The sequence below is a fragment of the Centruroides vittatus genome, unplaced genomic scaffold (assembly GCF_030686945.1).
Source record: "Centruroides vittatus isolate TY-2023 unplaced genomic scaffold, ASM3068694v2 contig_950, whole genome shotgun sequence".
NCBI lineage: Eukaryota > Metazoa > Arthropoda > Arachnida > Scorpiones > Buthidae > Centruroides > Centruroides vittatus.
In genome coordinates, this window is record NW_027122629.1 from 153,480 (window position 1) to 179,802 (window position 26,323).

Below are 26,323 nucleotides of genomic sequence, written 5' to 3' on the forward strand. Positions count from 1 at the left end.
GAGTTCTTTCACTGTTCAGGTCTTGTGTTGTCGCCCGTTACGTAGAAAAACCGCATCACACGTGACAGCATTGATGGACAGAGTACACAGAACTTCCTCTTTTCTTCCTGTTGAACCGAAAAGCCTGGGGTGTCATCTACGTCGAGATCGTTCTCGATATGGCTCTCGGAGATCGTTAAATGTAGGAATTTTCAGGCGTTCCACGATCTCGCGTGCTGATTTCTTGACACTGGCTTCGTTTTCGACATTTTATGGCAATACGATACATACTCATTAATTAACTAGCGCCATGTTAAGCGTGCCGTAAAGGCCATCTTTGGTTCACGCTGCACAGCCACGTGCATTTGATGAAAAGCATCAACTTTTGTTAAGTTGTAAAGCTCAACATTATAAAATCTTAAACGAGGTTATCTGAAATAATAATAGTTTTTGTGCCAGAAATTACCATTAATACTAAACATTCGTCTCTCAGATAACAATATTCAAAGACTTTCTTAACAATAACTAAACTTTCCGACTCCGGAAGATTTGGCATTTTCTTACTCTGGTCTTGATTATCTTATCGAGTAAACACGGAGAGAAAACGGCGTCAATTCAGTAATCCGACATTTTAAAAATTTTTGCCAAATTCCGGGAGTCTCCGGTGAATTCTAATATAGTATAGTTTAAATTTCGATTTCTGGTACTTATTACTTCATTTATAGGCTGCTATTGAAGACTACGAGCATTACAATAAACTAGAAGTAGTCTAATCATTTTCAACGCGTAATGTTATCACTTGGTTATTGTTATCAGTACGGGCTAAGTGATACGTGCCACCTAATCTATATGTTTTTATTTCTTATTTTACTATCTATAATATATTCTATACACATTAATCGTGATTAAGGAAAACGGTTTGTGTTATTGCCATTTAATATCTAGATACGGGCCTATTTTTCCTGTTAATATTAAGTTAATCCTTTTTTATTTTACACACACTGCCAAGAATTTCTCTATAAGTTTTCATGTATATTACGTGTTCTGTCTGGCTTTAATACGATAATCTTATCGTATTAAAGTTAATCTTATTATCTTATCGTATTAAATCTACTGTTTACAGAAAAACATTTTAAAAACATAATCTTATTTTATAGAAATTCAGTTTTCTGTCGTCCCATCGCCAAGATACACTTTTCTACTTCAGCAATTGATTCGTTTTCGTACCACGTATTAAAAAAAAAATTTATTAAGTTATAAACCAATTACAGAATTTACCATCACGAATCCAGTTTACAAGGAGAATTGGAAGTAAGTAAAGCGTTCTGTTTAATTCTCGTCCATTGTGAAAGCCTTTTCATACAGAGAACCACAGGAATTCCTAAAACCATTCTTCCCATAAAAATATACTCTCCAAAATCCGGTATGGCACAGTTATACGATCGATAAAGGAATACGTAATCTTTAAATCGATCGCGATCGATCGATCGATGCAATTTAATGACGCCAATCGTTAATTTAGTCCTTTGCGTTTCTTGGTTTTCGTGGAAACCGGTTAAATTCCCTCCGATTACTAAAAATATAAATCGAATTTTTCAATAGGGGAGAATATATCCTACATATTAGACTTATATAAATAGTTTTCTACTTACCAAAATCACTAGTGCAATAATGATTTAATAATTCCGTACGCACGCAACGGCGACATTCTGTTAATTTCGTAATTGAAAATAAATATATTATGAATAAATAAATATAAATTATTTTTATCGAGAGAGAGAGAGAGAGAGGTCAAAATTTTACTTTCGATTGTTCTAAAATTAGAATTTGTTAAAAATTCTCACGTTGGCAATAATTTTTAGGAAAATTTTTCTATTTATTATCGATTATATTAGAAATTTAAGGACATTTTCTCGTGTTAAATACTCAGATAATTTATAATTAAAATATTTCTAAAATTACCTCTTAAAATACTCTAAAATTGGAAATGTAAGGAAATTATTACCCCCCTCTAATTTCTTTGATGGGAGATTTGAAGGGGAAAATGTATTATTTATTTCTAATATTAGGGAAATTTCTATTCTCTCGATTTTTTCCCATTTCGATTGAAATCTAAAAATTGATTTTTTAAGTTAGGGAAATGTCTGTAAATAAATTACTGCAGCTCTAAAAAGAAAACATTGAAAATAAACTTTTTTTTTAAGTGTCATTAGTCAAGAAAAAATTATTCAAACGTGAAAATAGTTTGCGTATAATTAATTGCTTGTCGTTATAATAATTCATACCTAAATCATAACCTGACAAAGGTTGAAGATCGTAACGAAATTCGAAATTTTTTCCGGGTGATAAGCGTTCAATAATAATCACCGTTCGACTATTTTGGGAATCAAAGCATCTCCATCGATCCGGATGAAGTCCATCTTTAGGACTGTATATCACGTGAAGAGCAGAACGGAATTCCGAATAAATAATCCCCCAACTCTTTGGGGATATTGACAGGCACTGTCTAAATTTAGGGAAATTTGGGGGACCCGTAAATATTAAACGTAGAGCTCCAACCGGATATTTCCATTTGACATATCCCTGTTGGCATCGCAAGTGAATGACCTTTACGTAGCGATATCCCGATCCGCTAGAATAAAAAAAAAAAGCAGAACTTGTTACTCGAAATAAAAATAATAATAATAATAATAATAAAACGCAGAAATATTATTATTCACCTTCCAATCCAATCGCAAGAATCGCTAGGAATTATTACTTTTTGGCACGAAACAGAAAAAATTAGTAAAATTATAATTAGTTTCGTTAACAACATTTAGAATGTTAACTCAGTTACCGCGAAATTGGCACTGGGAGACATTTTCGGTTATGTCACCAAAGTTATGATGTCATCGGGGGGGACGTTCAGCCGGCGTGACGTCACCAGAAACGACACTCGTTGAAGAATTAACTGTGTTGCGGAGGTTGGGGAGTGATTATCGATCATTTACATTTGCATAAAATTATTTCACTCGCTCCTTTAACGATTGAAACGCGAGATTAGTAGTTAAATTACATTTTTATCTTCGCCATTGTAATAATTTTTGCCCCGTCGATTTAATATTTTTAATTTCACCTCGAATAACCCCTTTCGTTCTACCGGACCCACCTCTGTACTAGTCTATTGAACATCACCAAAATGTACAGCTACCGCAATAAAAAAACGAAATTATCAGAAATAATAGCGATTAGTTCATTCGTCTGGAAAATTATATAGCATAAAGGAATATTTTCAATTATGTTTCTGGATAGGCTAGTGTTTTCGGTCGTTAAGTGTCTGAAGAAGAGGTGTCGTGTTTAAAATAAACATTCTACGTCATTTATTTATTGATGAAGTGAAGAATTTAGAATAGCTTTTTCCACTCTTTCGTTTTATCTCCGTTGTTTCTTGCTGTAAAATATTAATAATATTATATACATTTTTAATTTTACAGCAAGAAACTACGGATATAAAACGAAAGAATTGAAAATGCTATTCTGAATGCTTAGCTCCATCAATAAATAAACAACGTCGAATGTTTATTTTAAACACATCACACACACACACACACACACACCCACCCACAACATTATATATATACAGTGCAAACTCCATTAACGGACACTCCCGAGAGTTGATACCTCTACTTAACGGACATTTATTTGCATTTACAACTTACTTCTAAATAGCGGACAAACTTCTCGGTCCCGACGGTGTCCGCTATTCGGAGGTTGACTGATTATTTATAAAACGCTAATTTAAATTGAAAGAAATAATTTTTTGTTGTTGTTGTTGTTAATTCTGAAATAATCCCCAAAACAGTAGTGTAGTGACATTGGACTTATTCTCCTCCCCCACTGCGGTCTTGTCGGCCCGTATCCAATCTCTTTACAAACAGTCGTAATAGTAATAAACAAGGATAGACAAGAGGTTGTAAAAAGGGAGAAGGTAGCTAAACGAAGGGAGAAAAAGAGGGAAAAACGGGAGAGGGACAAAAGTTGAAGGAGAGTGGAAGGACGGTAAAGTTAATGAAGAGAGAAGTGACTGAGTTCGAAAGTAGACAAGGAACTGCACAGGAGTGAGTTTTAAAAACCTAAACAACTTTTACGTGGAAGCTTTAACTTTATCTGTCAAGCCGAACACGTGACTTTATCGCTATCGAAAAAACACCTAATCTACTTCGGGAGGAACTTTTCAAAAGAAAAAGAAAGCGTATTAAATCTTCCGCACGGTTTAAAGGCCAAAAAGATAACGTCTATCTCGGGATTTTGTATTCGTATTCGACGTTATCACAAAAGAATTAGGTAGCCATCAAGGGCATAAGCGTTACGTAAAACTGCTTAGCCCATTGTGGTGGATGAATGTAAAACAAACAAGAGAGGAAAGAAAAAAAAAAGGAACTAGGTCCGACTCTATCGGAAGGGCGCCCACATCCTGCCTATTCACAGATGCTATCCCACTACTGTACGACGTGGGAGCTTTTGCCTGCTGCGTTTCCGCCCTGGGCCGATTCGCTCCTCCTTAGACAACCTGGTGGCCCTTGGTTCCCCATTCGGCCACCATATCGACGTCGTCCTTAGTGCGGACATCCGATCGACATAGTACAACATGCAGGTGTACTCCCCACCTCAAGCCGTCCACTAGTCCCGGCCTCCGAGTAGCTGGATTACAGGAGCACGCCACCACTCCCAGCCGACATAGCCTATTCGGAACTTATACTTAAACCTTACTTTCAATTTTTCTTTAAATTTGCGTCACTTTTTATTTTTATTAAATGAGTTAAGTAATTCTACATAATAATTGAAAGTTTAGGGAATTAATCTTCGTTCTAGGTTTATTTATCGTTATATTTACTTCGAAAACGGGAGTAGTTTCTCGTTTCCGAGATAGATGGCGCGCGGTGAAAACCTAAGTAAATGTGATAAATAGTATCTAAAATTCGTCGTTTTTACAAGTTTAACTTCACACCGCATCGAACTGTACCGTTTTCGTTTATTTTATTTAGGTTAAATAAATATTTGCTACTATCTTTTATGTAAAATTAATCGAAAAAAAATCTCCTTATCTCGATACTAGATGGAGCTGCCATTATATTTCTAAGTGACGTTTCCAGTTAAAATTAATCGATAAAATTCATTTTTAAAGCAGGATACGTCTGTTAACTTTAAAATAATTTGATTCGATTCGTAAGAGTTAAAAAATAGCATCGTTTTAGACAGAATTTTTTCTTTGTAAAAAAATCATTTATTTGAAAATATAAATTGTCAATAATAACACATTTTGTTTCCATGGAAACAAAAAATAATAATAATAATAATAATTTGAAATATTTTATTACGCTTCAAATAAAAATCAATCTATTTTTAATTTAAATTAAATTAGTTCAAAATAATTAAAATAATAATTATAATATATTTTCTTTTAATTAAAAATTTAAAAATTTCCTAAAGTTATTACTATGTTTCTAATGAAATTATCAAAGTAATTTATCGGTCTTCATAAAATTAGAATATTTATTTATTATAATTCTAATAGACATTTAATTCGGAGAATTTAAAATACATTTAATTTAATAAGAGTTCCTTAAATGTCCCAACTTAAAGGGAAAATTCCTTTAATATATTGTTTAATAGGGCTTAATCGAGTGCTTCTATTTTCAAGGTTTTTAACCTTAACAAAAGAAAATCGGGGAATCTTTTATTAAAGTTAGGGAGAGGAGAAAAAAAAACACTAAAAGAGTCCTCTAATAGAGGTAACTTTGTGCGTTATACAAAGAATTGTGACAAATTTAGCCCTGGGACAGGGCGTCTTATTTCATCCGATTCTTAGTATTGCGGTAACGCTTTCTTAAATACTATAAACTATTGTATATAAATATACATTGGGGTAAAAATAGGTTAAGTACTTAAGATAGGTAATTAAGAAAAAAAAATGGAAAAAAATACGAGATCCTAAATTATACGTTAAAAAAAATTAGGGAACTTGCCATTACGTTGACATAAATTGCTTTATTTGAATTTTTCCCTTTTTTTCGGCAATTCGGAAACGAGAACGAAAGAGGAAAAATCGGTAGATGCGCGCGCGCGGAGTAGGCGATCTTCTAGAGCCCCTTTCCATAGTGACATCACACGGATGCTAGTGTTGACTGCAGCAGTATGAAGTGGTGCAGTGAGCGTCAGGTGAAGCGAGGTTTTCAGAGTTGTTATTATTATTTTTCATGTTTGCCATCATTTATACTATTCAGGATTGTTGTAGTTTAATATCAAATGGGTGCGACTTGGAGTCGCGGAGGTTCGCTATTAGAAACGCCGCTACACGTGGCCATGTTGGGTCTAGATTCGGCTGGAAAGACTACTGCACTGTATCGCCTAAAGTTCGACCAGTACGTCAACACGGTACCCACCATAGGTTTCAACTGCGAGCGTGTTAAGGGCACGGTCGGAAAGATCAAAGGCGTGAGTTTCACCATTTGGGACGTAGGAGGACAGGAGAAGGTTCGACCATTATGGAAATCCTACACACGTGGTACGGACGGGATAGTATTTGTGGTGGACAGTGTCGACGTCGAACGAATGGACGAAGCCAGGATGGAACTGTTGAGAACTGCTAAACACCCGGAAAATATTTCCGTTCCCATCTTGGTACTGGCTAACAAACAAGACTTGCCAGACGCTAAAAGCGCCGAAGAAGTGGAAAAAATATTAGGTTTACAGGAATTGGGTGGGAATTGTTTATGGCACGTTCAACCCACCTGTGCCATTATCGGAGAGGGACTACAAGAAGGACTCGAAGTCCTCTACGAGATGATCATCAAACGCAAGAGATTAGCAAAATTAGCTAAAAAGAAAAGGTAGCTTATTATTATCATCCCACCTGTAATTTGTAAATATTGTGAATAAAATTCTATTTAAATCAGTTAAAAATTTGATATTATTTTTAGTTGGTTAAGCCGGCCTGCCTACGTCCGATGATGTTTTTAATACCCTAAGGCATTAAACTCCCCTGTAATCACTAGCAACTCGGGAGATACCATTGCACCTCTTAAGGTGAAAGGCATTTTCACCTGGATAGGTATAATGGTCTCTTCCTTATAATATCAAAAACTTTGCACTTTTACGTCACGATTCGGTTTGCATACGTATGTAAACAAGCGTTTTAAAGTCACTATTATGAAACGGGAAGCTTGTGTTTTAGGTTATTACGACAGCCTTTTGTCAATAGCAGCTGAACTGTGTTAAAACACGGGTCAAACTCGACTTGCTCTAAGGCGAGAGAGGCTGAGATAGTGATACAGGGTCGGGTCAACCTTGTTTTCACCTCTTAAATCGCTATAGGGACGTATACATAAACCAGAAAATGTAATTCTCATCATTTTCACGCATCGGAAAATGACTAGAAAATCGATAATTTTGAGACTGCTTTCGCTCCTCCTCTTCGGCTGTTGTTTTCTCACGTATAACAATGAAAAATTTAATAACATGTCGATAGAATTTCCTTGATCGATAATTAATTCCAATTCCGAAAAAAAAAAAAAATTAACAATCGAAAAGACTCGTAGACAATTTTTCCCCCCTTCAGTTCATAAGGTATTCTGTTGATAAGATGTACAAGATCTTCCTAGTTTTTGTCGCCTGTATATTTTTTAGTAAATCAGGTATTTATTTAACTTTATATGTGCTGCAGGCCGTGTTATTCGGTGAGATCCGATAGAACAACACGTTTACTGTAAAACCATTTTAGGAAAAATCCTATCAAAGTATCCTTGGTGCTAGGTAAACACGTTATGATAAATGATAGCCATCTGCATAATGAATGGCAGTGTAATGACATTAGAATAATTGATTGTTTTTACGCGCTGTTTAGATTCTAAACAGTCGTGTGGTATTGTTTTCGGATTATCAAAAGTATCTAAACATATCCGATATTTATTTTCAGTTGCTCCCGTTGACGTGTATTTCGAATCTAATTTCAACGTGTGAACTCTTAATTACGTTTCAAATGCTTATTTGTAATTTAATTAGACTAGGTAGCGCCAAAATATCCAGCCTTAATCTTTAAAATTAAAAGAGGTTATTGTGCTTTGATTGTAATGCCTGATACATACGGATGAAATAATATAATTTTTTTAACGATAATAGTCCGTTTTATATTCTCATCGTTCATACTAAGAAAAATTACGTATTTAATAATTTTCGTCTAGACGGCGAGATGCGAAAATATAAGCAGAGATATACACGCGAACAATTAATTTTATGACAAACTTTATAGAACCGTTTTTAAATGGGAAAAAGTTTAAATTAGAATCGTTAACATTCACTTCTGTTTTGTAACACCAGCTTCTTTAGTTTGTCATTGTCTACACAGGATCATTATTTGGTTTAAATATAACTTAAAATATACTAAAGTCATGCTAGACTGTTCTATTTATTATAAAATCCTAATTTCCTAATTGAAAAAAATATATATATTATTTTAATACCAATGCTAATTTTCAAGTTCAAGGGGGTAAATTGAACTTTCAAACAACCCTATTGTTTGTAGTATATAGTATTGTTTAGAATATATGGTACAGTTCAGCAGATTTTTATTTTAGAAATTGCAACTTCCTTAACTGTGTGTGTGTGTGTGTGTTGTAAGAATCATGAATTAATACTAAATAAATTTTATTTTCAGAAGATATAACTACAGAAGATTGTGTGGCTATCCTATATAATTTAATAAAACAAACAGGATGGAATGATATTGCGATTGTTTACAGTTTTGAAGAGGGCAAGATAAATATAGACTATATATATACATATAATTATTTTCTTAAACACAATATGTTTTATAATTTTTCTTTCTTTTCAGCTACTAGTTTATTAATAAAAAAGTTGCACGTCTCTGGTATAAAAACAACTATTATTAAGGAGGATAATATAGTTAATTATCGATGGGAACACATTCGAAACTACAAACAAGGCTACGTTTTACTTTCTGCAAACAACACTCAAATGAACTGGAGTATTTATATTTTAAAAGTTTAGAAAAGTATATTGTTTTTAACATGACTACAGAATTGTATTTTAATAATAAATTATTATTATTATTATTTTTAATATAGAATCAACTAAAACTTTTTGGCACTAAAAGAAAATGGATTTTTTTTAGCAATAAAACTTCTGATTTCCATTTTTCAAATTTAATTCAGTTATTTTCTGAAGGAGACAGAGTTGCTATTTTGAATAAGAACAATCAAAATAGCATTAAATGTGATGTAAGTTATATTGTTTGTGAAGTACTAATAAATAATAATATTTTAATTAATTAAATGTATGTTTTTAAGCATGAAACAATACTTATTTATAAAATTTTGTTTATGATCAGAACTATGAGTTTCAATAATTGAGTATCCAATGAAAAGTTATCTTAGCTTATTAATAATGAGATGCTTAATACTTGAATTATTAATAGTGAGAAACAACTCCAATGTATGTCTCTTGACAATGGGCTTGGTTGTCCAAAAGTGCTTGAGAAAAACTTATTAGGGTAAATGCCATTAAAACAGACTTTTTTTTTCTTTTTATTAGCTTATTAATTTCATAGACAGACAAAAATTATTTACCAACCATTATAGTACAACTTATAACTAATTTAGATGTATAAAAGTATTTCAAGATATTCATTGACTATTGCTTTCTTTTTTATTTATTTTGATTAATCTGTTTGAAGAAAAGTGAAGCTTATAATCTGTTAAAAAAGTGAAGAAAGTGTAGGCTATTCTATAAGAATATATTCTTATAATCATAAAAAAAAGTGAGCTTTCCATATTTATGCATTAAGATAATATTAAAATTAATATATATATATAATAAAATATAAAATACTTAGCTTAAAATCATCAAACACTTTTCTCTGTCCTAAAATAAATAAATGAAAAAAAAAAAAAACAAAAACAATAGAAGTGGTGGCACTAGGAATTGATCCTGCCACTGTGAATTGATGAACTGTCATAAAATTTAAATTAACATACCATATTTTCCGGCGTATAAGATGACTTTTTAACCCAGGAAAATCATCTCAAAAGTTGGGAGTCGTCTTATACGCCGGGTGTCATCTTATAGAGCAAGTATATCCCAAATTCTATATTTTGACTGTAAAAGTCGGGGGTCGTCTTATACGCCGGAAAATACAGTATATAACTAGATACTTAAATATAGACACAAAATATCAAAAATCCAGAAAAATATTCTAATTTTACTTAGCTAAATATTCTATATTTATTCCAACTTGAGGATGACTACTAAAAATACTTGAAAACATTAGTTTTTGCCAATAAATTTTTGCTAGATGTTCATGAAATTTTTGAATGAATCAGTGAAGCAAGTGGGAGAGTCTCATGATAAGTTTATTAATAACAAGCAATTATTTATTGTGACATTGTCACAATGCTAGGCTGCAATTTTTAATCTATTTAATTTAAAATATATGCTCTCCACCTCAAATTAGTAGTGGCTTGTCCCTGTACATCATGCTTTTCCTTTAACAATAGAGTTGTGCTCTTCATCTAACACCTTTCGGGAAAAAATTTTTGAACTGAAATTACATGACTTCTTGTCTAGATTGTTAGTTTGTATATAGTTTATCGGGACTTTCTGCCCATAACGTTTTTATATCTGGTCTCGACTTTCATCTATCGAACTACATTCTCGAGATTAAAAAAGAAATAATTTGCTGTATTTGTAGCTATTACTAGAAAATATAATTTTTAAATAATGTAAACAAATATAAAAACATTAACTAAAATGGAAACAAAAAGAAATATATGAAATATCTTTTAATTAAATTAAAAATAATATTTACATTAAATTATACTTATTTCAAGTTATTAAAAAAATGAATTTTAAATTTGTTAATGTTTATATTATTATTATTATTATTATTAAGTATTTTGCATATTAATAATCAATGTTTAAGTTTTTAAAATTTTCTTTTTTCAGATTAAAGTATTCTAAACATTTATAAATAACATGAAATAAAATCACCAGCCATTTGTATTGTAGGTTTTATTATATGTGAATCAGAATGTAACTGATTCACTGTATTAATGATAGGTAATAATGAAATATTTAAGTAATAAGTTGCCTTATTAGAGAGAATTCACAGATAACACAATAATAATTAAATATTAAGCTCTAAGGATTTATCTACAGATTAATTTAAACGTAGAATGAATTTTAACCGTCAAAATTAGAAATTTCAATAAAAATATTTTAATTACGTGCACAATGTTGTATTGTATTTGAATAACTTTTAGAGATGAACACATATTTACATCTTAAAATGTTTAATATCTGTTTCATTTATAATTTTTCACCAACAAAGTAATCTGTTTAATATTATTTTAAAAATTGGAGAATTGTTTTTGTAATGACATGAAAATATTATTAATTTTTACAATAACAGTAAATTTTATTGAAGTAATGTAATATATATAAATTATATATGCATTTAATGTGGTAGTTCATAAACTGTTTGGAGCACGAGACACTTTCTAGGACAGTGTTCCGCGACCGGTGTGCCGTCACAAGGCGAACGTGAACTTTTACATATTCTATTAATTGTTAAGTTTTATTTATTTTTTTATCACAGTTGCCGTGTTTCTTATGCTTTATTTCATTCTCTGCTGCATCACTGACGAAATAAGATGATGTTTGTTTATTCTTTATTACAAGTCACACATTTTTATGTATTCTAAGAAATTAAAAATAAAATAAATTTTCTCACAGATGTTGATGTCTCTATAGTAATAACAATACGTTAGTGGCATTACGTAATTCTATTAATAGTATCAAATCATACGTTTTTGAGGGGAATAACATTTTGGTGTGCCATGTTGAGTCACGGGTGTGCCGCAAGTAGAAAAAGGTTGCGGAACACTGTTCTAGGAGAATACGAATGAGTTGTTACTATTGTGGTTATAACTAAAATTTAGCAAAAAGAATTTCAGTGCAATTTTACTTTTGTTTTATTTGAAATATAATTGTGCGCTATTAAAAAGCCATAAGAAAGTGTTAGTTTTATTAGAACAAAATACATGCTAAGAAAACTATAGATCAGTATGCTTTCGCAAAAAAATATAGGGTGCAAGAATCTTTTTATAGCTAAAATTAAAAAATATGCTGCAATTTATGTTTTATTTTCTATGATTATATGATTTTTCAAATTTATTTTATATAAAATAAATATAAAGAAATTACACCTAAAAAAAAAGTTGAATTATTGTTTAGATATTTAATTTTTTATGAGATTTTTTAGCTTAATCTTATTATAAAAAATTTTGATGATAAAGTTAATTTAAGTTTATATAATTTGTGTATATCAATTTTTTGTATTTTAGGCAAATGCATTTTCAGTTTTAACTTTAAATTCGCCTGGTAATGGCAGCTATTATTTTCAATGTGTTTCTAATTGTATTTTCCCTCTACTTTTTTACAATTTTCGTAATAGGATATTGAGAATTGTTTCTTTGGGTGTAAGTTTTTTAAAAATGATTTTTATTAAACACTAAATTTATTAAGTATCTAATTTATCTAAGAAGCAATACAACTTTTTAGAGTTTTCCAGTTCGACATATCCCGTCTAAAGATGCTTCCAGATGGTCTGGATATGTTTTTGATGTTATAAATATTCTTGCAGATAATTTAAATTTTAGGTAATACAAAAAAAATGCCTATTTTTATTTATATATAATATAAACTGTATTACCGATATTTTAGAAGTGTAATATGATTGCTATTTCTAGTTATGTTGTTGAAGATCAAAAAGATAAAATTTATGGAATAGAAAAAAATGGAAAATGGAATGGAATGATCGGAAAACTCATAAATGACGTAATAAATTTAATTTTGCATTTTAATTAATAAAATTATTGCATAATTTAAATTTACTTTTCTGTAGTGGCAATAAATTTTCTACTTAATTAAGATAATTTATTATTTAAATAATTTGGTTAATGTAACCCTTGGTGCCAAGATGGTGGCTCATCTCAGATTCCAGCAAGGAAACAGTGGGACGCACGTTCTAACCTAACCTAACCTATTCTAATAAATTACCATAATTATTAGCAACCAAATTATTAGAATAGTTAGGTTAGGTTAGGTTAGGTTAGAACGTGCGTCCCACTGTTTCCTTGCTGGAATCAGAGACAAGCCGCCATCTTGGCACCAAGGGTTACATTAACCAATAATTTTTAAGAACTACTAGTTTTCTCATTGGTGATTTATGTAACATTAATTTAAAAAGAAATATTTTCTTAATTTTCCAAATTATAAAATTTAGATGGTAACTAAGCATTATAATTATAATTCTCCATTAGGTTTTGAAATAAATTAAAAAAACATTAAGATCGCATTTATACGAATTTATGGCTACACACAAAGTGTAAACATTAAAATAATTTATTTTATAATTAAAATCTTCCATTTTCTTAATAACATTTAAAGATTTTAAAGGAAATATTTGTTAAATATTGTCTTTTAAAAAATATTATTTTAATCTTATGTTATTTCATTAGAGTGAAAGAAAAGAAACTGAAATTTATTTGAAACGTTATTAGTTTAATAAACTCTCTTCACGGATAAAATTCAAATAGAAAATTCTGCTTGATTTTATATAAAGCTATTTCAGCTCAAGTGAAGGATTATTAAAGCTTAAAATGTTTGACTAAATTTGGTTTCTGTTTTGTTTCATTAAACAAACTAATTTTAAAGTAAAGAAACTGTTTATTATTTATTTACTATATTAAATATTCTATTTCTTATAGCAGTATGGATGAATTGCATTATATCCATCTTAAAAAATATATATACATATAGATATATAAATAATGAAATATTTATTTATGCAGAAAATTTGATTTGTAGAACATTTAACTGATAAATTTTTTATTAAAACTTTGATCTAATACATGGAAGCAATTGCTACAAGAGATGTGTTATATATATATATATTTAGGTAGATTTAATATATTAAATACAAATTTATTTAAAGGTACCCATATAATCCTTAAACGAAAAACTTTATTTGTATTCGGTTAAATTAAATTTTCGGTATTACCATTATTTTTTTATATAACTGTTTTGTAATTAGTCAGGTTATGAAACTTATTGTATTTACTACTGTGTTATTTCCTGTAAAAGTTCAAAATAATAATAAATTTTTCATGAAATAAACAGTTCTAAATTAAACCTCTAAACATTTAATTTAGAACTGTTTATTTTATGTTTGTTTTTGAACTTTTTATAAAAGATTTTGATGTCAAATTTGTGACAAGTTCTGAGAATTTACTATATTATTTTATAAAAAATAGTTATATAAACACAATTGTCAGATATATTTCTACAACAAGTAATATTTTTTAATGAATATTAGTAATTTGAGTCTACTTTCGTGGTATGAGACGTAGGTAAATTTTTTCTGCTACTTGGTAATTTATGTAAATTTTCATTTAAAAAAAATTTAATAACTTTATTAATGTGTTTTTCAAGAAGTTCATCATGCATTTAGAAACAATAACAATATAAAACTTGTGTAATATATTCAGTAGAAAGATTATAGATGTTATTTATAACTGCTTTTCTATTAATAAAATATCCTAATACAACATTTCATTACATTTCAAAACTGTTGATTAAAATTCATATAAAAATAAAATTTTCACTTCCATATGCATCTATTCAATTTGTATGAAAAGAGGATGTGTGTTAACAGATACATTATAATCTGAGTAATATTTCTGAAGATGTGATATTTAATAACTGATTTAATTTCTGATATTGATTATTAATGTCCTTGAAGATGTGTTATAGGAACACTAAAGTACTTGGTAATGATAATAATAATGAGAGAGTAGACTCTAGAGAAGCAGTCTTTAGGAATAGATGAATATAGAATAATGCATGCATGATATTTTCAATCAAACTTCTGTATATTTTTTCTGGTCTTATTATTGTTTATACTCATTTGATGATGGTAATGTTTCTATTGCAATATTGGATATTTTTAATTATTTATATACATATTATTTATTTATCAGTATTTAATACAGGATAATGTAATAAGGAAATAAATGTGAAAATTTAGTTTAAAAAATTGTCATTTTTTTTCTTATAAAATAGATATTATAGGCAATGATTTTCCATAACTATTGATATTAAATTATAAAATTTAATAATAGATATTTTTGAAAAGTAAGAAATTGATAACTATTTGTTTATATTTATATAGATATTAATGAAAAATCATGTTATAGATGTCTATATTTGACTTGTGAGGAATAGAATGATGTCATTTTCTGTTTTCCACCTATCACAAAGATTTTATTGGAACACAATTTTATTTCATCTTCTATTCAAATCAATGTAAATTTCTATTAATCATTTGAGATTGGTAGAAAACAAGAAATGACGATGATGTATTTTTCGTAAGTTTGAATAAGAATATAACTAGCTACCATCATCCATACTGAATGTTAATATATTATAGATCAGTGTTTCTCAACCTTTTTCTCTTTGTGGACAGGTAAAATTATGGGTAATATTACATGGACAGTAATTAATGTGACTGAATTATCCTTATTTATTATACTGCTTATCTAGAATTACTGTACATAAAAAAATATGTATAGTAACTCTAGATTACTGTTTAAATGTCACTTGTAATCAACTGTGCCAGTGTCAATAAGGTCAAATATTTTGCTGCAGGCCAGCAAATTTTTTCACGGACCGGACCAATGGTTGAAAAACACTGTTATAGATGATAATATTTGTTATTTGTTAATTTTATCATATTCTATATGTATAAATGATTTTATTACAAAAATTCAGAAGGCAGATATTGCAGCAGCTGACTTATCTTGGAGTCCAGAAAGAGCAGAAGTTGTTGAATTTACTTTTCCCATTTTTCCCGAATATGTCACGTTTGCATATAAAGCACCGAAATCATTAAGTCGAGCTTGGATATTATTTGAAACATATTCTTATCAAGTATTGAAATTTTATTTTTAACATTGCAACATTATATTTTATTATGAGTTTTAGTTTTCAAAATACTATTTTAAATTCTTTTCCAGGTTTGGATTTTCATAATAGTTACCAGTTTTATTGTTGCTGGTACAATATTTATTTCATTATTCATCAATCAAAAAATAAGAAATGAAGATAATTTGTGTATTGCAAACCTTGCTGGCCATGCTCTTAATTATGCATTTAGAACATTAGTTGGAAAAAGTAAATATTAAATATACTTTTACAATATTTTTATTATAATTTTTTAATTTTTTAACTAATCTGTAGGTTGCAATACATTGCCTAATTTCGAATCTGTTCGATTGATTATTGGAATCTGGTGGTTGGCTGTGGTCATTTTCACTGCAGTTTACAGTGGAAATTTAACTTCTTCATTAAGTGCTTATAAAACGGAGCTACCGATTGACAATTTGTTTCAAGTAGCAAAAAAATATCCTCATTTTAAGTTTGGTGTAAAGGAAGGATCTTACTTATCTTTTACGGTGAGATTTGCAAGTTTTTGATTACAACTTTAAAAAATTAAATATTAAATAACACATCTAATTGTATTATTGTAAATTTTCAATTCTTTATAGTAAATGAAAAAATCAATTTCAGATTAATGTAAATTCTTAATTTACTATTCATATAAAATATATAAAACTTTTTATTAATAAAAAATAGCATAGTATGAAATTATTTCATTCATTTAAAATAAAGAAATATAAAAATAATGCTTGTGAAATTGTATAGGAAAAAACTTCTTATGAAAAATAACTGCAACAGCAAAGTTTCACGTATCTAAAAGCCTTTTACCGGTGTGCATATCATCACACTAAATAAAGTAATTACAAATGTTTTCGAACCTTAACGGTTCTTAACAATTCCCTAACGGAATGTGCTTCGATTCAAAGTTGTGAAGAAATATGATCCGGAACGTTGTCCCAACCCGATGATGTCAATATGGACCTGCGCACTAAGCATGTTGTGCTCTAACTTATAGTTTTATCTAATAGGACCTGCCATGCTGTCAATAGAGCTATTTCATCCTTGTAGTTAATGCAACAGCATTAGCAACTGCTTTTTAGTATGCTATATTATTTTTTTAACATATTTTTATATTATTCTGCTAACTGTATCCTACAACTGTAAAGTTAAAAGTTTTAACAAATAATCAAAATGATTAGAAAGTTGTTCTGAATGAATGAAACTAAAAATATTTACCATAATTCTTTTATATAAATGTCTACATAAACAATTAATTAAAAATATTTTTTGTATTAGATAAGACTTAATGACCTCTTTGGACTTAATGAACACTTAATTTTGATTGTCATATTTAGTTATTTTTATAAAACCTACAGATTTAGCTTGAATTTATCAAATTGATCCAGGTAGAAAATTAGCATTATTGAATAGTGTTTCACATAAAATATCATTTTATATTTCTAAGTATATTAATCATTGATAGTAGAAACGAATGAGTTTTTATTGATTCTTTTTGTCTTTAATGGAATTCATTAACTTACAGATTTATGATATAATTTTTAGGTTTTGTTAATATAGAAATGGCCTTCAAGTATTACTTAAAAGATTTGAAAAGGAATGAGATGAAAGAAATCTATTGCATATTAATCAATATTCCCCCTTTCCTATGAGAAGGGAAAGGTTGAATCAATGTTTAAGATATTTTTGATGTAATTTAACACATTGAAAGATTTATAAAAACTATCATAAGATTGTACATATTAAAAAAAATTAATTTGGTTTTCCATTTAAACATTTTAATTTCTCCAATACATTATAAGAGAAATTGTTCAAGATGTGTATTATCTCTCTATTATCCATTTGGGTCTATAATTTCTTAAGATGTTTTGATTATGATTTAAGATTTAAAATTGAGATACAGAATACATTTAGAGCCAATAAAGTGATTTCTGACAAAATCAAAGAAATTAGATTAGAAGGTAAGTTCTTAATGACTAGTAAGAAGCAAGAATAAATGGTGTCCATCAACTAACTTGCTTTCTTCTATTTTTCTTCCTTTATTGTCAACATCACAAATATTGATCTCTTTATTATATCAAATTGATATAATAAGGCTAAATTGATAACATATATAATATATGGATATAAATAAATTCTTAAAGTTGTTTTTATAGAAAAGGGCAATCAAAAAGGATAGAAATTTATGATATGTAGAATTTGATTAATCTGTGTTTTTAATGAAAATACCTGATTTCATTAAATTCATATAGGTCTAAATTTTTGTTGAATAACTGAAATTTGTTCCTTAAGCACTGGAGACAAGGTACAAGTTTTGGAAATAACAAAAATCATTCTTCTGAACCATCAAATGCATTGAAGATACAATTCATTACATATTGACTTGTAACAATATAATTGAGAATAAAAACAAAAATTATGTTTTTTTAAAAGCAATCTCTATTTTAAAACAGTGCAATTCTTATTTTTGATATCATTTTAATTAAGAAGTTAAATATTCAGACAAAAATTAATTTGTGATAGTGTGGCAATACGCCATATTAATGTATATATTAGATATAAGTTTAGTTTTAAGTTTTCTTTCTTCTTTGTTCTTCCTTTTGTTTTCTCGAGTTTTCTAACATTCCTTCCTAAGGGTGGGGTAACCCTTTCCACGAACCAGGTTAACAAAGGGAAGTGAAGGCCCTGAGGCTACTAGAATGATGATAAGGTTCATTCTTGGGTGTCAATTTGTAATAATGGACTCTCGGTGAAGGTAGACATGCGAAAGTTATGCTCCTGCTCATCGTCTAAAAGGACAAAGGGAGACGAAGGTGGCCTGCAGAAAGAGAAAGGACCCTGCTAACGTAAAGAGAGAGAGACAACATCCCTTGTATAAGGAGAATCTTCGAAGAGATTCGAAAAGGATTGGCGAGAAACAATTTAAAGTGGTTTCCCACCAGAAGAGTGTCAATACCAAACAGAGAACCCAGGTATTCCTTATAACCTCCTCTATCATACTAAAACTTGTTACTATTCTTCCTTTCGTTTTTAGTTTATAATTTAGTGTAAGTTAGTCATAAGATTACAAGTCTGTCTTTTCTTATTTGTCACAAGCGCATTCTTTTGTTCTGTATTCGCTCAATTCCTTGCCCCACTTGGGATATTGTATAACATTAAGAGTTGGAATCCAAAAGAATCCTGTATATTGCTAATCACATGAAAAAAAAAATAATTGTTGTTATTTTTTTGTGTACTGCTTCTCATGGACTATTGTACACTCATGTGACCATCATAACAGTATATTGCTTATAGTTCAAACTACATAGATGAAATATTTTATTCCATTATTACAAATTGACTGCAAATGTTATTTTTAGGAAAATGCTTTTTTGAATTGTTTATTTTAAGAAAAATATGCTAAAAATTACATCTATTTTAATTTTATATGTTTATAGTGTAACTATATACTGCACTTTTAAATTTAAATATATATATTAAAATTGTAATTGTAAAATGAAATTGTAAAATGTACATTTTAAAAATATTTTTATTATAGAACTCCAGTTTGTTTAATGGTATAGATGATAGTTTGCTTGAAATAATCCCAGCCAATGCCACTCCAGATAATGTTATCGAATTGGTTCGTCAATCATCAATTGTGTGGATAGCAGAAAAAGCAGTTTTGGAAAGAAAAATGAGACAGATATCTAGAGAAGAAAATATTTGTGACATTTACGTTAGTAAAGATTACATTCAGAGATCAGATTGGGCTTTAGCACTCCAAAAAAATAGCGTGTTTTTTGAACAGTTCAATCATAGGTACTTTATTCATTTTTTACATCGTATATGCTTTTCTCATCAGTTCTAATTTTTGTTTTGATGTGTATTTTCAGTTTTAATCATTTAACTATTAACATTTTAATCATAGGATAATACAAATGCATCAGTTTGGATTAATAAAATGGCTTACTGAACAATATTGGGATAATTCTAATACTACTTGTCTGCCTACAGATGGAATAAACAAGAGAGAAGAGCATATTGTTATTAGGATATGTGATATTCAAGCAGTTATTTTAATTTTGATTATTGGAGAAGTATTTGCTTTACTTGTTTTTATTATTGAATTATGCTGTAATTTTAAAAAATTAAAATATTTTTGTAACACTTGAATTATATGTATATATATATAATGCTTGCTTTATTTATTATTTAATAATCAATCTGTTCTGTTGATGTGAAATGTATAGTATGTGGATTTTGCACCAGCAATTTTGTATATTAAATCTATGAAATTGCTGATATACAGTTTATATAAGTACAGCATATAGATATTGAAAATTATTTTTTTATTAAGTTAAAAATTTACAATTATGTTTTCTTTCACATTTCATTTAATTAAAAATATTTGTTTATAATAAAACAATAAACATCAGATAAATATATATGATGAAATTTATTTACAATATATAAGTATACACTAATTTATGCACATATAAATTTGTATTCTGATTAGTAATTATGTAGTTTATAATTTATGTACATTATCAATATTAAATAGTATGATAACATACAATCCTTTTAGAATTATAATATTATTGAATACAATTAACATAAGATCTAAAATTTGTTTATTCAAATATACAGTTGAAACTGCATTAACTGAGGTTTGATCAACCAAGATTTGACATTCAACATTGTTTTTAAAAAATAAGAATTAATAAATTACTTAATATGAATCTTCAACAACTTACAGGATAAGAAAATGTAGTTATTATGGGTTATAAACTACATAATAACTACATTTAATAATTAGAAGAAGAATATGTACTATCTTCTATTTCCTATTTCAATTTCAGTTCTGTCTCATGTTAAAAGTATGGCCAACTAAGTGGAAAAATGTACCCTTAGAGTAAAATATTTTAAATTAATTATATAATAGATAATGGCAAAAACATTAAAATACTTTCTATTGAATCTGTGTTGTTAAATAAATAAAAATATAGTGCTGTAAATGTAAATTCTATTATTCTTGATTTTCAATTCTCTTTCCATTAGTACTCCAGTTAATGGAATTTTTACTGTATATTTAATGTTAGATTAACAATATCAAAACATTTAAATAAACAAATGTGTTTGTAATGATTAAAATGTGATTCTAAATATATAAATGGATTTCAGAATTATTGTGCATGTTCCATGCATTTTAACCTTTATATAATATACAGTATTAATAGCAAAAAAATTGATCATCCATTAATCAAACCTTACAAATTATTGTTTCAAATAAAAATATAAGAAATATTACAAATTATAAAAATAAATCATAACTTATCTAATCAAATCTGTAAGAGCTTAACAATGCTCTTAACAAATTTGCTTTAGATTTATGCCAAAGCATATTATCAAGATATTTTAATTTTAAGGATTAACAGGCATATTTTAGTAAGCATCCTGCATTTCTCCTTTTCTGATATGATTGAAAGAAGCTTTTCTGCTGTTTCATACCAGTTTTCTAGGGCATCTCTAGATTGGTAAATTACATATGAATTAGAATATGTCAAAACTGGATTTGACTATATTCCAAGTTTCATGATGATTGAATTTTAAATTGTCTAGTGTATGTATATAAACATACACACACCAAATATATATATACACCAAAATTTGATAGATGAAGTTAAAAACCTCAGATTTACTGTCATATCAAATAAACATACATCAATATTGCTTGAAATCATATTAAATATAATGACAATAATAATAAACAAATTATAATTCTAAGTAATGCTTTTTTAAAGAACAAACTAAATTGTTACTTTATTCAACCTTTATGTCATCATAAAATTTCTTGAATTTTTAAGGAAACTTCTAAAAATATGAAAGATATTATTATTAATATTGATTTGTTGAATTTACTCACATCCTCTTATACACAAATTAACTATCAGTACAACCAAATTTTTGATTGTACTGATAGTTAATAGATGCCAAATTTCATTTCTTAATCTTTATTTCATTCCAAGATATTAAACAAAATAGATGCCAACACACACACACACACACACACACACATCTATCCACAAAATTTTTTTTCTGTTGTTATGTATACATAACAGCTGGGAAAGTAAAATGATGTCTTGAGTCCCAGGAACAAAAAAAAAAGCCAAGACTAAGAAACTCTAGATGCAAAGTGCAACTTGTACTGTTGTGCACTGACATTTACAGGCACTTGGAAAAGTTTCTAACCTCAGAAAATGAATGTTCCATGAGCTCAAATCAATTTGTCAGAGTAGATAAATTTTTGCTCATCTTTGACTGACAAGAAAAATACTCTTTTTGGATTGAATCACGTTACAAGAAATGGATCTTGCACCAAAGAGAGTTTGTATTTAAAAAAGATCTGTTTTGTATTTGAAGAGACGAAACTTGTCTATATTTGTCAACAGGTTAGGTGTGATATTACAGCATAACATCAGACCACATATGACAAAAGCAATCACTTGCAAAATTAAAACATTGAACAAAGAGGTTTTGCTGTTATGAAAGTTCACAGAAATAGAGTTGAAATCATTTACTGTTTCAACATTCAGAATTTCTTGTCCATTTATCATAACTAGTTTCTTTATGTGATTCTCCCTAAACACTTTGTTTTTCTAATATGCAAATTTAGTATAAACCTCATTGCTTCTTCTTTGAAGATCTTTGATCTTTTCAGCTTCTTTGAAACAATTTCACCCACATATCTTAAGTTGTTTATTCTTTGGATGTGCAGATGGGACTTTTTAAAATTTATTTTGCTATATTTAATTTTCTAATTTATGCTCATGCTTAATAAATGCTTATGTTTTATAAAAATTTGAAAACTTTATAACACAAACATATAATACATTCTATAGTAAAAATACTTTAATTTTAAATTTGCATGTGTCTGCTTTGATAAAATTATCACCAAGCATTATTACCTTGATGCATCTATCTGAATAGTTTAAATTTATTTATTTTTAGAAAATATCAAGATTGCATTCATATTATATTATAGATTTGCCTTTCGTTAAATTTAGGTTTACTTTAATTTAACAACTTTTAACAAATATATTTTTAAAGTATTTTAATACCATTAATTTCGTATATAAACTTAAGAAATATTCTTAACTTAAATTTTGCCTAATGTCTATTGTCACATTACCAATGTTGTAAATATGTAAATAAAGCTTCTCCCACACTGGGTTGTATAAAACAAAAAAATATACCTTCTATAACCAATATCCGGTGAACGTTTTCAATGCCACTCCTGGGCTCTTCTTCAGGCCAAATTTGCTGTAACTAAGCCAATTTATAGATAATTCATGCCAGATATTGGTTATAGAAGGTATATATTGTTGTAAATATGTTTAAGTTTTAAGATAATTTTTTCTAATCTATTTAGTTTTCTATAAAATGTAATACATTAGTGTTAAATACAGGTTTAGTTTAAAAGTTTTTGTTATATATTTAAAATGATTTGATATATGAAAGAAATTTTTCAAAAGAATGTATTAAATACTGTATGTTAATGCATATAACCACAGATAATTGCTAAAATAAAAATAATACCTTCACATTACCTGCTTTACTATATATGCCACATGTATGAAAGCAGCCATTGCTCCATAGGCATAAGTTTATAATTGCAATTTAAAATTGGCATATAACTTGCCCTGTCACATAACCTGCAGGCACTTTCAAATTGTTTTTTGAGTATAAAGAAAAAGGTAACCCACATGAAAATATAGAACAGTAATACCTCAGCTTTCATTGACTTTGGTTATCATCGGTTTCGGTTTTCGTCGATTGCCTCGGATTTTGTCGGCATGCTCAAGTGGCCTCGCTGCTAATTTTGTGAAAACAAAGGGAGACCCAGGCGTTTTCCGGCGCAGTGTGGCATTATTTTTCATTCCATGAGCATTACCCTACGACGGCCCACCACTGGCCAACATTTCTGTTCCTCGAACACTGGGAGTTCAATCATGGGTTCGCACTTCGCCAGGGCGGACTGGCCACGTGAAGTTTTCTCCACATCTGTAACGCCCGAATAGGGGCCAGTTACCCTTAAATGGATTTCCCAGAAGGCATTATTCCCCTCGATACAACCATCATAAACACATACTACTACTATTACATGACAATTATGTTGTACGTTACCATGGGGGAATTTAAGCTAGAAGCTCAGGTCCAACTAACTTCTACAAGACACAAGACATTACCCTACATGTCTAGCCGAACAATTCCATTTCTTTCATCTTAATACTAATTATCTTATCTTTAATCTTTATGCTTTTATCTTTATGCTAATTAGTCTTTTATGTTAATTTCTTATTGCTTTTAGTATTTAATGCTATATTAATTCTGTATAAAATGTGTTTTTGGTATGTATTTTGGAGTGTCTAGAACGAATTAATTGGATTTACATTGATTCATATGGAAATAATTGCCTCGGTTTTCGTCGGTTTTGAATTTTGCCGATTGTTTTTGGACGAATTATTGATGAAAACCGAGGTATCACTGTATTTAAAAATTTGTATATGTGTGGTATATATGAACATAAAGTATAATTTTTTATAATAAATAAAACAGTTTAAAATAGAAAATAAATATGAAAGTATTCATACTTATAGTAAGTAAAGAATTATTATTAAAAATTCATTTAATCAATACTAAATTTTTAACATTAATATTTTTGCCAGTTAAAAAAAATTAATTGTAGAAAACATATTCAACTGGCAGATTAATCATAGTAATTTGAATTAAATGTATCAAATATTAAAAAGTAATCAATTAGAGTTTAGAAGAAAAAACTGAGTGGAATTTTGAAATACAGTAGAACCTGAGTTTAGTGGTAAACTCAAGACCAGATACTTTATCTGCTTAAGTATCCATTTAAAAACTCATTTATTTTACAATATCTAGTTATTCTTTGAAATAATCAAGTTGAAAAGAATGAGATTGTGTATAAGAATACAACAATAATAATAAATATATAACTTTTATAAAGGAAAATAATAATTAAATAATATGTTTACTCCTATATAACTAAGAAATTAAATATATATAACAAATTAAAGAAAAATATAACAAGACTATAAAGATTAAAATGTGCTGATTCATATATTAATACAGTAAAACCTGTGTAAACTGGAAATGTTGTACTAAATTAATTTTTCTGTTTTGCCAAGTTTTTACTTTGGAAAGGTTTTAGTATTTTTTAGTTTCTTTATCTTTAAACTTTGGTACTTGAATTGTTCACACAACAGCGAACAATTCAAATACCAAAAACTAGTACCAGAAATTCTAATCACATTACAATAATACAGAGAGTAAGTTATTTTAAGCTGTTATGGCTTCCCAAGGAATTTTAATATTATAGTTAGTCATTTACTTCAATTTCTGTAATTATCAACAATTTTAATCAACTTGTTTTCAAGTTCTTGGTATTAGTTAGTTACTAACCACTTCTTACACGGCAAATCATTAGCTCTGAGTTATGTTGTTCAATGAATTAAATACATTGTTTGTTGTTTAAAACTGTTCTCAGAAACTCATTCAATCCTTGAAAATTGTGGATTCTTAAAAGTAATCAATTCTGCTCCTGATTAATTCTAACAAAGACTAGTATTAACGTAGACCCTTCGTCAGGTGTCTGTTTTACTTGGAGATGATTTTATTTATTTGTCTACAAATGAAATCTTAATTTTCTGCTTTATTGGAGATGCTGTTTAATCTGCTTGGTGGTACTGGAGAGTTTCTCGCCTGAGTCTTAGTGTTAGTAAAATTCATCTTTGATATTTTTAACTCTAGTATAAGTTCTACAATGTTTTCTAACTTATTTGAGTTGAAACTAATAAGTTATTATTTACTTTTAAGTGGAGAAATTGAAACTAATCCTGGTTTGATGTCACAAATTTCTCCATTGTCTCCTCTCTGAAAACCTTACCTCCCTCAGGTAAGCATTGGCATTTACCAAGTCAACTGTCATTGAAGACCTCATGACTAGAAGACTATTTCTTATTGCAAAGTACAAAATTCTGATTCCTCAAAATATAATGCTTTCTTTTTATAGACCATTTTGAAACTATCTTAACTAAATTAAAGAACTGTTTTCTAAATTTGATTGGCTGACAAATTTACATAAAGAATATGAAGAATGTCTGGTTTGTGTAGAAGAGATAATAAAATTAACTGCATATGAAAAGGTATGTGTTGATAAGTTTTCACTCCATCTTTATTACATAGACTCTCTTTTTACGTTGAA

At 28.6% G+C, this 26,323-nt stretch overlaps 3 protein-coding genes across 5 annotated transcripts; 2 read left to right on the forward strand and 1 right to left on the reverse strand.

Annotated features, from left to right (window-relative positions):
- Positions 1-1,210: 1,210 nt before the first annotated feature.
- Positions 1,211-2,896, reverse strand: LOC136985065 (meteorin-like protein). The gene is made up of 4 exons (XM_067282266.1): positions 2,700-2,896; positions 2,265-2,611; positions 1,632-1,688; positions 1,211-1,552 (listed from the first exon to the last, which is right to left on the reverse strand). The coding sequence occupies exons 1-4, from the start codon at positions 2,792-2,794 to the stop codon at positions 1,260-1,262; spliced, it is 792 nt and encodes a 263-aa protein (XP_067138367.1). The 5' UTR covers positions 2,795-2,896; the 3' UTR covers positions 1,211-1,259.
- A 3,213-nt stretch (positions 2,897-6,109) lies between these two features.
- On the forward strand, positions 6,110-6,921 carry LOC136985121 (ADP-ribosylation factor-like protein 4A). Its single transcript, XM_067282328.1, has one exon. It carries the CDS (start codon positions 6,265-6,267, stop codon positions 6,850-6,852), a length of 588 nt encoding a protein of 195 aa, XP_067138429.1. The 5' UTR covers positions 6,110-6,264; the 3' UTR covers positions 6,853-6,921.
- Positions 6,922-7,029: 108 nt separating this feature from the next.
- On the forward strand, positions 7,030-20,205 carry LOC136985120 (glutamate receptor ionotropic, kainate glr-3-like). Of its 3 annotated transcripts, XM_067282325.1 has the most exons (12): positions 7,030-7,652; positions 8,672-8,767; positions 8,849-9,018; positions 9,102-9,254; positions 12,378-12,512; positions 12,595-12,692; positions 12,783-12,870; positions 15,865-16,023; positions 16,110-16,266; positions 16,333-16,547; positions 19,589-19,851; positions 19,961-20,205. In XM_067282325.1, exons 1-12 carry the CDS (start codon positions 7,601-7,603, stop codon positions 20,202-20,204), a joined length of 1,830 nt encoding a protein of 609 aa, XP_067138426.1. In that variant the 5' UTR covers positions 7,030-7,600; the 3' UTR covers position 20,205. The 3 variants fall into 3 exon arrangements, with proteins under 3 accessions (XP_067138426.1, XP_067138425.1, XP_067138428.1); XM_067282324.1 differs by having other exon boundaries at positions 8,672-9,018; XM_067282327.1 differs by lacking the exon at positions 7,030-7,652 and adding an exon at positions 7,691-7,770 and having other exon boundaries at positions 8,672-9,018.
- Positions 20,206-26,323: the final 6,118 nt, after the last annotated feature.

Coding starts and splice junctions, on each gene's coding strand:
- LOC136985065 (XM_067282266.1), bottom strand. CDS start 2,794: ATGTTGTTAACGAAACTAATTATAATTTTACTAATTTTTTCTGTTTCG. Junction 2,612..2,699: donor TCTTGCGATTGGATTGGAAG/GTGAATAATAAT, acceptor TTTTTATTCTAG/CGGATCGGGATATCGCTACG. Junction 1,689..2,264: donor TTTGTCAGGTTATGATTTAG/GTATGAATTATT, acceptor CGAAATTAACAG/AATGTCGCCGTTGCGTGCGT.
- LOC136985121 (XM_067282328.1), top strand. CDS start 6,265: ATGGGTGCGACTTGGAGTCGCGGAGGTTCGCTATTAGAAACGCCGCTA.
- LOC136985120 (XM_067282324.1), top strand. CDS start 7,601: ATGTACAAGATCTTCCTAGTTTTTGTCGCCTGTATATTTTTTAGTAAA. Junction 12,871..15,864: donor TCGGAAAACTCATAAATGAC/GTAATAAATTTA, acceptor ACAAAAATTCAG/AAGGCAGATATTGCAGCAGC. Junction 16,548..19,588: donor GATCTTACTTATCTTTTACG/GTGAGATTTGCA, acceptor TTTTTATTATAG/AACTCCAGTTTGTTTAATGG.